We start from the raw sequence: 17554 nt of genomic DNA on the forward strand, positions 1-17554 counted from the left end.
TCCCAATGGAGAAAAACTGAAGCTATCAATTCAAAACAAAGGGCTCTATTGGATTCTGTGTAAACAAGACGGCTGAACAAACAAAATATACACCCAATTGTATACGATTAAGAGGAATGTAACAAAAATAGAGACATAGCATCCAACTTTGATTAACTTGTTGATCTTTTCGATTGACTTTTCTTGAGAAGTAAGTGACGTGTAACAAAGTGGAAGTTTGGGGTATATGCTGTGATGATCTGATACATGGATATACACTGTGGAAGAATCACACAACAAGGTCAGCTCACATATGCAGCACCTCCCGTGATTAACCTTTATTTACTTCACTGAGAACATTTCCACGATCTCAGCAACCTCAGCAACCTTCAAGTACCCAATATACCACTATGAAGTACAGTCACCATGCAGTAGGTTATAATCCGTATCTTTTTGCTGTAATCCACTGCGAGTGTAATGGTTACTAAATTCTGTCAAAGTCGCTCAGTCCTATCTGAGGCAACCCCATGGACTATACCATGGAATTCTCCAGGAATCCTGGAGTGGGTAGCCTATCCCTTCTCCAGGGGATCTTACCAACCCAGGGATCGAACCGGGGTCTCCTGCATTGCAGGTGGATTCTTTAGCAACTGAGCTACCAGGGAAGCCCAATTTCTGTGAATCCTTCTAGCAAATCATAGAGCTTGAGGGTTGTCTAGGAGACAGGGACACATCACCAAAGAACTGGAAACCATGAGATATTTCTGTTCCACCTGACTTAATTCCTGGCTCCCTCCCTCCCTTTCCTTCCTCGCTGCTTGCAGGATTGTAGATTCCCAACTGGGGATCGAACCAACTGGGTCCCAGCAGTGAAAGCGCCAAGTCCTAGCCACTGGACCAGCAGGGATTTCCCTCAGCTGCTTTTAAATTACTTTTAAAATTACTCATGCAGACAACCCATTCTGGTATTCCTTCCTTATAATCTGATGAAATGAATATTTTCCTGTACGCTTTCTAAAGCAAAGGCTACCCCTGCCTCACAGAAGTGCTTGCCTTGATCGTCTCATAAAGATTCTCTTTCTAAACAGGGACAACATTAGCAATGTAAAAATGCCACCGCAGTCAGAGAAATATTTTTAGCAACTCAGCTGAACAATGAGCCCTGAACCTGGGTTTAAATTAAGATAGCTGAAGCATTAAAATGCCTTCCTGAATCCGGGGCGGGGAACGCGTCTAGCATAAGAAGGCAGTCCAAGCTCCCAGGAAACACAGTGGAGCCTACGGGGTGATCTGTCAGCTGCTGGAATTAGAGGGCAATGCTGCTGAATCATTTCTGGAGACGCAATTATTCACAAATGTTAAGGGTAACACCCTTTTCCTGGTTATCTAATCTCCTCACTGGAGTCCAAGAAAAAAAAAAAAAAACCCAAAACCCAAAGAAAAACAAAACCCAGATTGAAGACAGCTACTCCCACTTATTTTATTATCTGCTACAGAACAGTACTGGCAGAGGTCCCCGCCCCCCTTCCTCGAGGGGAAAACTACTCTGGAAAAATTTAATAAAAACAGGGACCGCTAGGACCACTGTTAAGAGTTCACTTGTGTGCTGCAGAAAAAATCAAAATGCAACCCAAGAAGATGAAAAAGAGAGAAGAAACGACAATCTCGTGACAACTCCACTTTGCAATAAAAACTAACTGAAGAAACACATCCCACAACTGAAGGATGTGTTATCAGTGGTTCTCAACTAGCGGTGGTTCTGCCCTCCGGGGGACATGTGGCAAAACTCAGAGACATCTTTGGTTGTCAGCATGGAGGGCGAGGGGGGGCAGGGTGTTCCTGTCACCCAGTGGGTGGAGACCAGGGATGCGATCTTAAGAACCTACAAGACAGGATAGTTGCCCAGCCCATAGGTCAACAGTGCTGAGTTTCAGGCATAGGTCAACAGTGCTGAGTTTCAGGAAGCCTGGCCTCTAGGAAAGGTTGAGCATCTTTAGATAATGTATGTTGTTCTGACCATTCAGAGTCCCTCCAAGAGATTCAGTTCAGTCGCTCAGTCGTGTCCGACTCTTTGCGACCCCATGGACTGCAGCACGCCAGGCCTCCCTGTCCATCAGCAGCTCCCGGAGTTTACTCAAACTCATGTCCATTGCGTCAGTGATGCCATCCAACCATCTCATCCTCTGTCGTCCCCTTCTCCTCCCGCCTTCCATCTTTCCCAGCATCAGGGTCTTTTCCAATGAGTCAGCTCTTCGCATCAGGTGGCCAAAGGACTGGAGCTTCAGCTTCAGCATCAAGTCCTTCCAATGAACATTCAGGACTGATTTCCTTTAGGATGGACGGGATGGATCTCCTGGCAGTTCCAAGGGCCTCTCAAGAGTCTTCTCCAACACCACAGCGCAAAACCATCACTCCAAGAGATTAAGACCCTCAACTCTGCCCACCTAGGAGAAACCTGCAAGGTAAAGGCCATGAAGGGGATATTGAAAACCTGGCAAGACAGAGGACAAGGAGTGCGGAAGCACACGGAAGAACACTACTGAAATATTTACTGATTTTCGGCTGAGATGGGTCTTTGGGGCTGCGGCCAACAGCGGCTACTCTCGAGTCGCAGGGTCCGAGATCCTCATTGCAGTGGCTTCTTTTGTTGCAAGATTACGAGTTCTAGGGGCACGTGGGCTCAGTCGTTTAGGCTCACGGGCTTAGTGGCTCCCAAGCACGTGGAATCTTTCCGGGCCAGGGATCGAACCTGGGTCCCCTGCACTGGCGGGCGGATTCCTATCCATGACGCCACCAGGGCAAGCCCCTGAATAGTCCTTTTATCCTTCTGCTAACGATACAGCCAGTCCAGCGCCTACGGTGTCAATGAAATGCAGAACGGCTGCTCGTGACAATGTCCCAGGAGGAGCCGGCCAGGTGAGCCTGGCCTATGATGCACACTTGAGTCTGCTGAATTACCAAGGAAGCAAAAACTTGGCTCTGGGATACACAATAACCGCTGTTCACCTTCAGATGACTCTATGATTTTTCTGTTTCCAAAAGCCCCAGAATGGCTGTGTGGCTATCCGCTTCTAAGCTAACACGGTACCACTTGAATCCATTACACAAAAGACGCTCCATCAGAACTGCGCCATGGCTAACAACCTGCAAAATCTAATAAAAAAAAGTCTCAGCCGCATTTGTATTACTGACCACCTTCTCCGTCTCAGTAATAGGCAAAGCTCTGCAGACTATGGAAGCGCAAAGTTATGATTGCTGGTCTTTTTTTATTTTAGCAATTTCAAGATTATCATGAACTCAAAGGAAGCTGCGAAAACAGTGGAGTCATCCCACCCAGCCACCTTCAACGGTGACATCTTCTCTCGTCATAGGACAGTATCAAAACCAGGGAGTGACATTCAGCTGAGTGCAAACCTTCAGCTTTCCTCATTTCTGATCCATGTGTGAGCATCACCTAGGTACATACAGTCTATGTGAAAGCCACTCAGTCGTATCTGACTCTTTGTGACCCTGTGGATGGTAGCCTACCAGGCTCCTCTGTTCATGGTATTCTCCAGGCAAGAATACTGGAGTGGGCTGCCTTTCCTTCTCCAGCGGATCTTCCTGACCCAGAGAGTGAACCCAGGTCTCCTACATTGGCAGGCAGATTTTTTTTTTTTTTTTAAACTACTGACCCACCTGGGAAGCACTTATTCAGTGAATTACATCATGTGAGATCTTCCCAGGCCAGGGATCAAACCTGTGTCACCTGTACGGGCAGGGAGATTTGTAATCCCTGGACCACCAATATGCATAATTTTTACACTGCACAGGAATATTTCTGCAGAGTCATACCTCTGTGTGTTCAGAACAGAACCATTCTTCGGCTCTGTTCTTGAACTCGGCTGTGGAGAGAAAATGCCACCTAAATCTTACTCTAATTCTGACGTGAGTTGGGGCGGGGGGGTGCAGCAAGACAGGGGATATGCGTGTGCTACGTGGTCAGGAAATCTGTTACCGTTCTCCTAACAGAAGCTCCACGAAATGAATGAAAAAATGCCATCTACCTTCCACTGAAAACCTCACGAGTCTAGTTACGTAACATTTATTCACAAGGATAATATATAACACAGAGCCATGAGCGTATTATGCAAACCAAAGGAAACATGCCTGATTCTACCTGGCCAGTCACGTGAGTGCAGAGATGGGCTCCAAACCAGTCCATCCTAAAGGAAATCAACCCTGAATACTCACGGGAAGGACTCAAGCTGAAGCGCCAATGCTTTGATCACTTGACACGAAAAGCAGACTCATTGGAAAAGACGTTGATGCTGGGAAAGATTGAAGGCAGGATGAGAAGGGGACGAAAGAGGATGAGATAGCTGGATGGCATCACCGACTCAATGGACATGAGTTTGAGCAAACTCTGGGAGTCAGCGATGGACAGGGAGGCCTGGCATGCTGCAGTCCGTGGGGTCGCAAAGAGTCAGATACAACTGAGCGACTGAACAACAACAGAAAATAGCACCTGTGCAGTATATAGATGCTTATGTTTGAAAACCATTGGCTCTCCTCGCAAGAAGAGGGCAGGTATGGCTGTGCTAACGGAGGCAACAGATATGCATAACAGATTAGCCTCTGGACCATGAATCATGACAAAGCAGGAAGTCTATTTCGCTGTGTAGGGAATTTTCAAACTTATTCACAGGTGTTTATTTAATTTGCTAGTCTTTATTCAATTTGTCATCATGTTGCTCTGTTCTATGTTCTGGCTTTTGGCTTTGAGGCAGACGGCATCTTAGCTTCCCAACCAGGGATTGAACCCACAACCCCTGCATTGGAAGGTGAAGTCTTAACCACTGGACCACCAGGGAAGTCCCTCGAAGGTCTTTCTGTTGTTGTCCAGGATCTAAGTCGTACCCGAGACTCTTTGAGACGCTCATGGACTGCAGCACGCCAGGCTCGAACGTTTTAAAATCCCCACAGTAAGCAGAGAAATTCACCATCGTGTTGATTTCTGATATATGCAAAATGAATTTCTGCCATCTGCCATCACGAAAGGCTGCTTTCATTGTCTAAAGTGTTTCAAATGACAGCCACTGGGGACACCCACCCTGGTTAACACCTGACAAAACATTAGGGAAACTCAATTTCTCACTTGTGATTTTTGTGTGTGGTCAAAGCTACCACCACAGTGGTCGAGCGGTTTTGATTAAGGGCTCTGTCTGTTTCACGGTGTGCAGACATCACAACGCTAGAGGTAGGGGAAATACTGCCCCCAAGCCATGAATACCCTGGGTGAATTTGCACGAATACCCACGCAAATCAATGCACGGGGAGTTTTAGCTTCTGCCTTCCCAGGTGGGGCAATGGTAACGAACCTGACTGTCCATGTAGGAGACTCAGAGGACGTGAGTTCGATCCCTGGGTGGGGAAGATCCCCTGGAGAAGGGCATGGCAATGCACTCCAGTATTCTTGCCTGGGAAGTCCCACGGACAGAGGAGCCTGGCAGGCTACAGTCCATGGGGTCGCAAAGAGTCAGACATGACTTAGGGATTAAGCATATCAAGTTCAGTTGAGTCGCTCAGTCGTGTCCGACTCTTTGTGACCCCGTGGACTGCAGCACACCAGGCCTCCCTGTCCATCACCAACTCCCCGAGTTTGCTCAAACTCATGGCCATCAAGTCGGTGATGCCATCCAACTATCTCATCCTCTGTCATCCCCTTCTCCTCCCGCCTTCAATCTTTCCCAGCATCAGGGTCTTTTCCAATGATTCAGTTTTTCACATCGGGTGAAAAACTTCCTTCCCCTTCATCCCCCTTCCTTCCCCTTCCTTCCTTCCTTTCAGCTAGAAAGGAGACATTATGAGGCCAAGAACGTGCTCTTTGCACTTGATGGCTGGTCAATAAGTTCCCTGGTGGCTCAGTCAGTAAAGAATCGGCCTGCAATGCAGGAGGCCTGGGTTCGATCCCTGGGTCTGGAAGATCCCCTGGAGAAGGGACCGGCTCCCCACTCCAGTATTCTTGCCCAGAAAATCTGATGCACAGAGGAGCCTGGTGGGCTACAGCCCATGGGGCTGCAAAACGTCGGACACGACTGAGCAACTAAACCACCACCTAACCAAAGCGTGAGGATTGGAGAGAAATGTTAAACAAGCCCACAGCGAACGCTTACAACATTAGGCGTTTCTTCTTTGGAGTATGTCCTCGTGGGGGTACCAGAGGCAGTTCCTGGACATACAAAGTCATCAGGGGCACACACAGACGTCTCTTAACTCCTCACTCGATCTATGGGATTCCACTCGAGGCTCTGACAAATTACGACGGCAGCTTAGCAGATGTTGCACACAATCGGCACTGATGGAATTCTATACATTGCGTCTCCCAAGGCTCCCTTCTGAGTTGCCTGGTAACAGAAAGTTTCTCAACAAATGAGAGACAAATGTAAACAAATCCTAAAAAAGGAAGTCTCGCTTTTCTGGGGGTAAGGATAGACATTTCTTTGTTTATTCTAAGAAGCCAGCAACGCTCTTGCCCCCGGGGGGGCCCTAGGGACTGCCCACCGGGAAAAACCTTTCTCTGGGTTACACAAAAGTTTTCTTTCACAAGTCTCTATTTACCCTCATGTTCACAAACAGAGGGACAGCAATTTCACCTTAAGACTGTTTACACATTTGGACCGCACTTTTTCAGGCTATTTTTGTGCAGGTGTTTCCAGAGGGAAGGAAATCTGAATTCAGTGCTGGAAGTCTTCAGGGAGGCAGAGTTTGGTACGTGGAATTTGCATCTGCAAACATCTCTGGGAATCTGAGATCAGTGCTGGGAGGACACTTGGATGCCAGGTGGGAGACTTCCTGGCTAATTTCTGAGTTTAAGTTACCAGAGCCGTGGGCATGACCTCTCTGATTGACGAGGGATGAGGTGGTACCTGTTTTGTTCTGCTCACCATTTTTTTTATACAAAACATCTAGCAAGAGCTAATCCAAATGGTCAAATGTATATGTAGAAAGAAGGTGTACTTTTCCTGAATAATGCTAGCTAGGGTTGACAGCAGAAACAGGGACCTTAGGCTTGTGTGGGGAGAGGTTTATTTATAACATGTGGCATGCCCCACCTATTTCGTCTTTTTTGCTCGAGGATCAGAATCAAACCATTTGGGTCGCCTGCGAGACTGGCCCATCTCACCCTTCTGGGCTGATTCTGAAAGTCTGGACCCAGGGACTCACACTTGGATCACCCTCAATGATAGCACGTGGCTCTGTGGAAGTGGCATGTGAGAACTGGCTTCTTTCTTGAATAATCAATTTGCAGATTACGTAAAACGTGACGCAAAGTGAATAAACCTTCAATATGCGCAGAACCGACTGTTATAGCTCAAACTGTGTCCCCCTGCAACTGCATAGGTTGGTAGTCCCACCCCATGGTAACGGCTCAGAATGTGACGGCGTCTGGAAGAGGGTCCCTGCAGATGTCCTTCGTTAAGACGAGGTGGTGCTGGAATACCGTGAGCCCCTAATCCAATATGACCGCGTCTGCACGAAAAGGAGAAATCAGTCCAACCGAAGCTGGCAGACAGGCTGAGGCAGACCCCCGTGCGGCAGACAATCGTGGGAAGAAAGCAAGCCAGCTGGCACCCTGCTTCGGACGGCTGTCCTCCACGGTGCTGGGACGGTGCATTTCTGTTCAAGCCACCCCACCAAGTTACCCCACGCCAACTATGTACACAGATCTGTAACCAGCCTACAAACGCTCTCTCTGTGGTCGGGACCAAGGATGCCAACCACCCCACCCCCATATATACACACACCGTATTTATATAGCAGCCCACACATGCCCTCCCTATGGTGGGGGCTGAGAAAACACCGTCACCCCACTCCCCATGTACATACACCATATGTATACACCAGCCCACAAATGCCCTCCCTGTGGTAGAGGCTGGGAAAACACAATCACCCCACCCTCCATATATATACACCATATGTATACACCAGCCCACAAATGCCCTCCCTATGGTGGGGGCTGAGAACACCCAATCACCCCAGCCCCATTTACATACACCACATGTATACACCAGCCCATAAATACCCTCTCTATGGTGGGGGCTGGGAAAACACAATCACCCCACCCTCTGTATATATACACCATATGGATACACCAGCCCACAAATGCCCTCCCTATGGTGGGGGCTGAGAACACCCAATCACCCCAGCCCCATATACATACACCATATGGATACACCAGCCCACAAATGCCCTCCCTATGGTGGGGGCTGAGAACACCCAATCACCCCAGCCCCATATATATACACCATATGGATACACCAGCCCACAAATGCCCTCTCTATGGTGGGGACTGAGAACACCCAATCACCCCAGCCCCATATATATACACCATATGGATACACCAGCCCACAAATGCCCTCCCTATGGTGGGGGCTGAGAACACCCAATCACCCCAGCCCCATATATATACACTATATGGATACACCAGCCCACAAATACCCTCTCTATGGTGGGGGCCAAGAACACCAATCACTCTACCCTCTCTCTACATATACATATATATGTATATATATACACCATACATACATACCAGACCACAAAAGCCCTTCCTATGATGGGGGCTGAGAACATAAAATCACCCCACCTTCATATATATACATCATATGTACCCACCAGCCCATAAATATCCTCCCTATGCTGGGCACCAAGAATAGCAAACACCCCACCTATCTCTCTTTCTCTCTCTGTGTGTGTATATATCTATCTATATATAGACAGATAGATACACACCACATTTATATGTTTGCTTGGGTGCTTAGTCACTCAGTCCTGTCCAATGCTTTGCAACCCGCCACGCTCTTCTGTCCACGGGATCCTCCAGGCAAGAATCCTGGGGTGGGTTGCCATGCCCTCCTCCAGGAGGTCTTCCTGACCCAGGAATTGAACTCGGGTCCCCTGCACTGCAGGCAGATTCTTTACCAGCTGAGCTACCAGGGCAGTCCCCATATGCATGCACCAGCCCACAGATGCCTTTCCTGTGGTGGGGGCTGAGAACACTCAAATCACCCCAGCCCCCATGTATATACACCACATGTATACACCAGCCCATAAACACCCTCCCTATGGTGGGGGCAGAGGACACCCTATCACCCCACCCTATAATATATATACCATACACATACAGCCGCCCACAAATGCCCACCTATGCTGGGGGCCGAGAACATGAAATCACCCCACCTCCACATCTATACACCATATGTATGTGAAGTGAAAGTCACTCAGTCGTGCCCAACTCTTTGCAACCCCATGGACTATACAGTCCATGGAATTCTCCAGGCCAGGACACTGGAGTGGGTAGCCTTTCCCTTCTCCAGGGGCTCTTCCCCACCCAGGTCTCCTGCATTGCAGGCAGATTCTTCACCAGCTGAGCCACCGGGAAAGCCCACATGTATACACCAGCCCATAAATACCGTCCCTATGATGGGTGCCAAGAACACCAATCACCCCACTCCCACACACATGCACACCATATTTATATATCAGCCCACAGATGCCTACCGTATGGTGGGGGCTGAGAACACCCAATCACTCCACCTCCCCATGAATATACACCATACGCATACACCAGCCCATAAATACGCTCCCCTATGGTCGGGGCCAAGAACACCAATGGCCCCAGCCCCATATAGATGCACCATACGTATACAGCAGACCACAAATGCCCTCCCGAGCGTGGGGACCCAGAACACCAAATCCTCCCCGCCCCTCACCACATCTATCACAACTGCTCTTGATCTTAATGTGCTTCCCCTGTGGCTCAGCTGGTAAACAATCTGTCTGCAGTGCGGGAGACCTGGGTTTTATCCCTGGGTGGGGAAGATCCCCCGGAGAAGGGAAAGGCCACCCACTCCAGTATTTTTGCCTGGAGAATCCCATGGACAGAAGAGTCTGCTCGGCTATAGGTCTTTGGGTTACGAAGACTCAGACAGGACTGAGTGACTAACACTTGACTTCACTTTATTAGAGGTACTTCCTTGGTGGCTTAGACAGTAAAGAATCTACCTGCCATTTAAGAGACCTGGGTTTGATCCCTGGATTGGGAAGATTTCCCTGGAGAAGGGAAAGGCTACCCACTCCAGTATTCTGGCCTGGAGAATCCCACGGGCTGGATAATCCACGGGGTCGCAAAGAGTCGGACACGACTGAGCGACTTTCACTTTCCCTTCACTTGATCTTCATTCATTCATTCATTCAGGTGAACAGAAATGTCAGCAGAAACGAGAGCATGTTCCCTCATCCCGCCCCAGGAGCAGCATGGGCCCAGGCCCTTCGGTCCTCTGAATAAGAGCATCCTGAGCTCTCTCTTCTCTATAGCCCGCGTTTGCTGGCCCCTGCACATGGCGCGTTGGAAGAAGGCGTTTTTTTTCCCCCGCTCCGGGCAGGAAGCTGGCTTCTTACCTGACTCCTGGAGATATCGGTACACCAGGAAGTTCACCTCGTCACTGGTAATGCTCATCTTAGCCTCACCTGGCGGCGATGAGGTCTTTACGAAGCAGCAGCCACCACCCTCTGTCGGAAAAGGAGAGAGGAGAAAGCGGAGAGACGTTTCAGACACTGCCTACATGTTCCTCCTCGTCCGTGTTTCTTTAGGAAAACAGTTGACATATGTAATACTCAGGAGGTAACTAATGCCCGATTCCTGTCGTATGTTCTGGTGACATAAAGGTTTTATAATTAATTCTCTAAACATATACACATACAGGTGAAAAATTTCCCCTGTATTTCCTGGTGACATAAAGCTTTTATAATTACATAAACATATAAACATACAGGTGAAAAGTTTCCCCCCAAATATGAGTTGATGCATTTTATAACGCTGGCAGGGACTCGTCTATAAACCACATTAAGAGAGACAAAACCAGGGGCACCAGAAAATGAGCACAAACACTGCAACTTGATTCACTCAAGATCCCGAACCCCAGGACAGACGGTGGCTGGTTGCACCTGCTGGCCCTTCCCTGGACAGATGAGGGAGATTACCGGGGGTACCCCCGCGGTCCTGCCAACACCGCCAGCTGGGGGGACCACGTGGCCCCGGTCACACCTGTGCGTCTGCAGCAGAGAAGACTCACAGCAACCTCCCACGCATCGAAGTTCCTTGCCGAACCTCACGGTCACCAAACTGACAGGGTGCACGTGGCCCCAAGACACACATCACCGAGGCGCTGTGTCATCGACACGACGACGTGACTTCTATTAAGAGGCGGGGAGTCAGCAAGCCGCCCCACGGACACAGAGCAAACCGACAGTGTTAAATTCTGCGGCAGACTGGCCGAGACCACGGCATCTTCAAGGATGGACCGAGCGCTCCCCGGGACCCAGGGGCAGGAAGCTCGCCCTCTGCGCCTGCCCCGTGGACGGTAAGGCGGCAGGTGTCGGCCTGTGTAGTCGGCCAAGCAGGATTCTTTCGGAGCTCAGAATGCTTGTGCGTGCTAAGTCGCTTCAGTTGTGTCTGACTCTCTGCGACCCCCATGGACTATGTGTAGCCCCGCCAGGCTCCTCCGTCCCTGGGATTCTCCAGGCACGCCCTCCTCCAGGGAAACGCTTCTGCTGGCTGCAATGAAGTTAGGGGAACGCCAGGGCAATGGTTCAGATCTCCAAGGACTGATGGATCGGCTGGAGGTAAGGGGAATCATGTCCTGAGGGAGCCGAGGAAAACAGAGAACATGGGACTCGGGGTGTGGTGCGGGGGGAGCTTGAGGCTGAGCCAGGAGGCCTGATGCTAATGCACCTTCATCCCTATGGAGCTGTGGACCAGAGGACTCAGTTTTCCACCTCTGCCAAACTGCGGATGCTAAGACCCACTGCTCCCCGCCGGGAAGGTGGTGAGGATGATGTGCTTCTACACACACTTCCAGACCAGGGCCCCGAGCCCTGGAGAGACGCAGGAGGGCTCTAAAGGGCTCTTAATCCTACTCCGCATCCCCCCGACCCCGCCGCAAGCATCATCAAAGCAGAGAGACCACCTTCCCCCTACCCAAGGAACACGCCTCCAAAGACAACAACAAAAATGGGTTCTTCATTAGTGACATGCTGTTTGTTTTCTTGCCTGACCCAGTTTTGAGTGCTCCGTCATGCCCGACTCTTTGTGACCCCCATGGACTGTGGCCCGCCAGGATTCTCTGTCCATGGGATTTCCCAGGCAAGAATACCGGAGTGGGTTGCCATTCCCTTCTCCAGAGTTTTCATTGGAGGCACCTCCCATTAGGTACATCTGTGGTCTTTGCAGTTGTGACTGTGCAGAAAGGAAATGACCATCTTCACTGCAAGGTAAAAACCACACATTCCCTCACTGTTCTGGTTTCAGAAGAAGAAAAAAAATCTGTGTGAGCTGATGACACGTCTGGAGTCTTCCTGCTTAACATGAGTATTCCAACATAAATAACCACTGGGGGCTGAAATCCATCAGGAAGCTGAAGGGAAGATTATTTACGGTATTTTTCTTTTTTTAATAACTTAATTTCCAGGTGGCAAAAAACTCTTAATAACCACGGTCACAAAACAGTTCAAAATTCAGTTGCAAGAGAAGTCGTGTCTATGATGTTATACTTAAAATGGAGAACCAGCAAGGACCTGCTGGACAGCACAGGGAACCCTGCTCAATACTCTGTAATAACCTTATGGTTCCCAGGGGAAAGGATGCGGGAAGGGATAGTCAGGGAGTCTGGGATGGACATGGACACACTGCTGTATTTAACACGGAGAACCAGAAAGGACCTGCTGGACAGCACAGGGAACTCTGCTCAATGTCACGTGGCAGCCTGGATGGGAGGGGAGTTTGGGGGAAAAGGGAAACATATAATGTACGGCTGGGTCCCTCTGCCTTCCACCAGAAACTATAGCAGTGCTGTTAATCAGTTGCACCCCAATACCAAATAAAAAGTAAAAAAAATAGATGAAGTTTTCTTAAAAAACAGAGAGTGGGAAATGTTGTCTAACAGTTTGGCTCTTATTGCGTGTGCAGTATTTAACATGCTCTCATGCTCCGGGAAGGGACAGGACCGCTCCCCAAACAACAAAATCTGAACCGCTCTCTGATGATCTTCAAGGATTTGATGACCACGGAGCCACTTGAACGCCGGCTCTGCGAGATGAAGACAGAAAGGGCGAGTGAGTTTCCCTGCCCACGGGCGGGGAGCCTGCTTCGGAAACAGTGATGGAACAAGCACACAGTGACTCCGGGGCGGGGAGCGTGGTGCTCAGCGTGATATCATTCGTGGCAGAAGTTTCTCTCTTAGCAATCTGTGCCGTTAGGACGCGGTCTCTGAACATCCTTTCGTGCAGCCCCTTCCGTGGTTCTCCAGGGATGGAAGAAAAAGTCGGTCTGAGGTCTTGTCTCTGCTATGAGTCTGCTGGCCTGGATGCTGGAAGAATGCATCGCGTAAAGTGATTTTCTGGACGAGGCTCAGGGCTCTGGGACTTGATTCCATGCAGAGTGAGGGTGTAGAGCCAGAGATGCTGGAAAACCTGCTATAAATGACCTCATTGCAGCAAGGCACTTTCACAGATTCTCTGCTGACTGCAATGCAGTAGGGTCTCACCTCCTTGGCTTCCCTTTTCCATAACACTGGGGGTGGTTTAGCCAATCAGTCGCCTCCATCTCTATGCGACCCCATGAACTGTAGCCCGCCAGGCTCCTCTGACCATGGGATGCTCCAGGCAAGAATACTGGAATGGGTTGCCATTTCGTCCTCCGGGGGATCTTCCCGACTCAGAGATTGAACCTGGGTCTTCTGCACTGCAGATGGGATTGTTTACTGACTGACCCACCAGGGAAGCCCATAACATTGCTCTCTCTTTTCAAATGGAAACTGTGTTTCCCAGTGGCCAGTTATGAGAGGAGAAGTTTAACGTGTGCATCAACATTTACATATAAATCCTTTTGTACACATGGCTGGAGACTAAGGTGGAGAGGAAGCAAGCCTGTTTCATCACGTTGCACACCTGCTCTGCTTGCATTAACTGAAATGAAGCCGCCAAGGAAGTGCTGAAAAACTACCACAAACTTTTTTTGTTGTCCAAATAATGAGTACGATTCAATACACAATGGCGTTTATAGCTGGACTTCAGTTACTGCAGAATATATACATAGAATAGTTTGGACAGGGAACAAGAAAATATCAACAGTGGTTTCACCTTCTTTTCTTCCCCCATAGACTCATCTTCATTTTACTAAAGAGTATTTGCATGCATATCATTCTATAGTAAGAAAAAGAGTCCCCCCAAAGGTAAGATTTTTCACTAATTTTATAGTTATATTTATTTACTTGGGAGCCAAATGGTCCAAAATTATACACATAATCAAAGAACTATTATTTCCTCACCAGAGTTCACATGTCCAGCAGTGGCACGCGTGCGTGCTAACTTGTTTCAGTTGTGTCCAACTCTTTGCAACCCTACAGACCTTCGCCCACCAGGCTCCTCTGTCCATGGGATTCTCCAGGCCAAGAATGCTGGAGTGGGAGGCTCTGTTCTCCTCCAGGGGATCTTCCCAACCCAGGGACTGAAACTACGTCTCTGACGTCTCCTGCATCGACAGGTGGGTTCTTAACCACTAGGGCCACCATTTACATAAGAGAATGAAGTAACCTGGCAAGACTGAAGCCCTCAAAAGGATTTTCATGACCTAGGATGATGTCCACGATACAGTGCCATGTGAAAAAAAAAAGGAGGCTTCAAATGGAATGGCTAACTTTCATTTTGTACACACGCACAAGGTCTCCCCCGGTGGCTCAGTGGGTAAGCAATCTGCCTGCAACGCAGGAGACCCAGGTTCGATCCCTGGGTGGGGAAGATCCCCTGGAGGAAGAAATGGCAATCCACTCCAGTATTCTTGCCTGGAGAATCCCATGGACAGAGAACCCTGGTTGGGGGTACAGTCCATGGGGTTGCCAAGAGTCGGTCGGACATGGCTTAGCAACTAAACCACACAAACCACACACACACACACACACACACGAACACACATGCACAAATAAAAGATATCCTCTAAAATATAAACAGTAAAATAAAATACACCGGTCTCTCCAGGGCTAGGAAGGATCTTGCTGGACTTAAATCTGTGTACGTGTGCGTGCCTTTTCAGTATTTTCCAAATTTCCTCCTACGAACGTGAACTGCAGTCACATTCATTAGGATGTAATTAAAATCTGGCAGCGTCTTCAGAAATCAGTACGAGAACAACCCAGCTAAGGAGGAAAGAAATTGGCAGGGTTGAGGCAGCGGGGAGGAGGGAGCCTCCTCGGGTTAGAAAAATAATGACATGCTTCACAGAAATCAAAAAGCATCCCCAGGGTGAGGCCTTCAGAAAGGGGCCTTTCTGTGCCTATTTGCCCGCCTGGATTCATTAGTGGCTGGTTGGTGGGCTTCGTTCCGACCCCGTGCACAGAAGCACGAAGCTTGCAGACAGGATAGGACGGGGCGTCCTGACCCAGACGTGCGGCCAAGACCACGTGTGCCTCTCCCGAGCGGCCACAGGTCCCCGTCTCAAACCCTCTGAGCCATGAACCCTGCCCACCCCACACTTCTCTGCCTGATCGGGAGGCAGGTCCAGAGGGAAACCTTCCTGAAAAAGTTCATACCGATGACAGAAAGCCACTGCTGAGTAAGGTCTGCGTCGCAGAGAGACAGACACACACACGTGAGTCCAAGAACAGAGTTTCATTTTACAGTCTTCAGTCCACGCAGTGAAATTCAAGCTCAGGTGCCCAAGCTTTTGTAGCAAAGGGCCTCGGAAGATACAGACAGCTTCAATGTAAAAATGTTCTTTCCCTTCTTTGCTGGAGGACGTGGGTCTGCCAGCTAAGGCTTCCGATTAGTCTATAAATTAATTTACAGACTTTAATTATCTTTGAGACTGAGGGGCTGGAATGAGTCTCTACACTAGCTGCTGCCGCTGCTAAGTCACATCAGTCGTGTCCGACTCTGTGCAATCCCACAGACGGCGGCCCACCAGGCTCCTCTGTCCCTGGGGCCCTCTGACAAATCACAAGAATGTACACAGGCTGGTTACAAAAGCTCTCAAGACACTGTGACTTTCAGCCACATATGCAAGATTTATCTTGGCCTGGATGAGTTCCTTTGCTGGGGTAGGTGGAGTCCTATGTGAGGTCATCGATTCCTATAATGTGGTCTCCAGAGTTTTGGAAAAAAACAAAAACAAAAACACCTGTGGCTTTCTCTGTAGATAAAAAGTCAGGCGATGCTTTGCCGTTTGAGTCAGCATGCATCCCAAAAACCTTGGTGTTAAAATAGGGAAATATTGAGGGCAGGAGAAGGGGGCGACAGAGGCTGAGATAGTTGGATGGCATCGTTGACTCAACGGACATGAGCAAACTCAGGGAAATAGTGGAGGACAGGGAAACCTGGAGTGCTGCAGTCCATGGGGCCTCAAAGAATCGGACATGACTGAGTGACCGAACAACGACAACAAAAGTATACTGTGACGCTTCAGCTTTAAACCAGTGTGGTGACCCACTCCAGTCTTCTTGCCTGGGAAATCCCTTGGACAGAGGAGCCTGGTGGGCTACAGTCCACGTGGTCTCCAAGAGCTGGACGCAAGTGAGCATGCATGCACACACAATAACAACAACATACCGTGTAAAAGGAAAATACTAAAAGCATCGTGAAGTCAAGTATCCCAGGAGTGTCCTTTGACACTTAAAATCAGCAAGCGGAAGGCATTCAAGTTTTGTCATCAAACACTCAGCAGGTGAAATTCCCAGCCAGAGGACTGTGCGGATCAAAACAGAAATACCGACAGGGAGGGGTCGTTGGTCTCGGTATTGTGGGCACTCGGGACCACACGGATCTCTGTGATGGGTTCCCTGATGCCCTGGAGGATGTTGAACAATGTCCCTGGTCTCCACCCACTGGGTGTCAGGAGCAAATATCTTCCTCAAAGGTCTCCAGACATGATCAAACATCCCCCAGGGAAGAAGGGTTACATACGTCCAGAGCCCTCTGCTCATGGAAGGCCGTGCAGTTCCCTAAGGTCCATGAGCAACTGCAGGGTCGTGGCCAAGCAACCACAACTTAGTCTAACTCTTTGAGACCCCAGGGACTGTAGCCTGCCAGGCTCCTCTGTCCATGGGGATTCTCCAGGCAAGGATAGTGGAGTGGGTTGCCATGTCCTCCTCCAGGGGGATCTTCCCGACCCAGGGATTGAACCGGTGTCTCCTGCCCTGCAGTTGGATTCTTTATCATCTGAGCCACCAGGGAAACCATAAGGTGGACGCTATCTTAAGCTCGCCATGGACCTCGCAGAGCTCCAAAACAGAGGCCCTTCAACTCAAAGGTCACCGTTAGAAGACAGAGAAATAAAATAGGTGTCTTTCTGGAGGTCAAGGCTGCACACTGCAGCCCACAGGCACACTCACACATCGACCACCTCCCGTAAGGCTTAGGAGCGATCAACGGCGTCTCTGTTTCTAAATGGTTGCAAGGAACATCAAAAGAATCCTATTTTGCCACTCGTGAAATTGTGATGACATTAGAATTCCAGCGCCTGTCAGCAAAGTATTACCATCACTCA

At 49.3% G+C, this 17554-nt stretch overlaps 1 protein-coding gene across 2 annotated transcripts in view; it reads right to left on the reverse strand.

The window, feature by feature from the left end:
* The window catches only part of TBL1X (transducin beta like 1 X-linked), a 238856-nt gene that overhangs the window by 46370 nt on the left and 174932 nt on the right, over nt 1–17554 (reverse strand). For both annotated transcript variants that reach the window (XM_043896661.1, XM_043896660.1), the window contains one exon: nt 10420–10530. In XM_043896661.1, coding sequence (XP_043752596.1) covers nt 10420–10477 — 58 coding nt within the window. In that variant the 5' untranslated portion in view covers nt 10478–10530. The remainder of the gene's footprint in view (nt 1–10419; nt 10531–17554) is intronic.

This window comes from Cervus elaphus, chromosome X, assembly GCF_910594005.1.
Source record: "Cervus elaphus chromosome X, mCerEla1.1, whole genome shotgun sequence".
Lineage (NCBI taxonomy): Eukaryota > Metazoa > Chordata > Mammalia > Artiodactyla > Cervidae > Cervus > Cervus elaphus.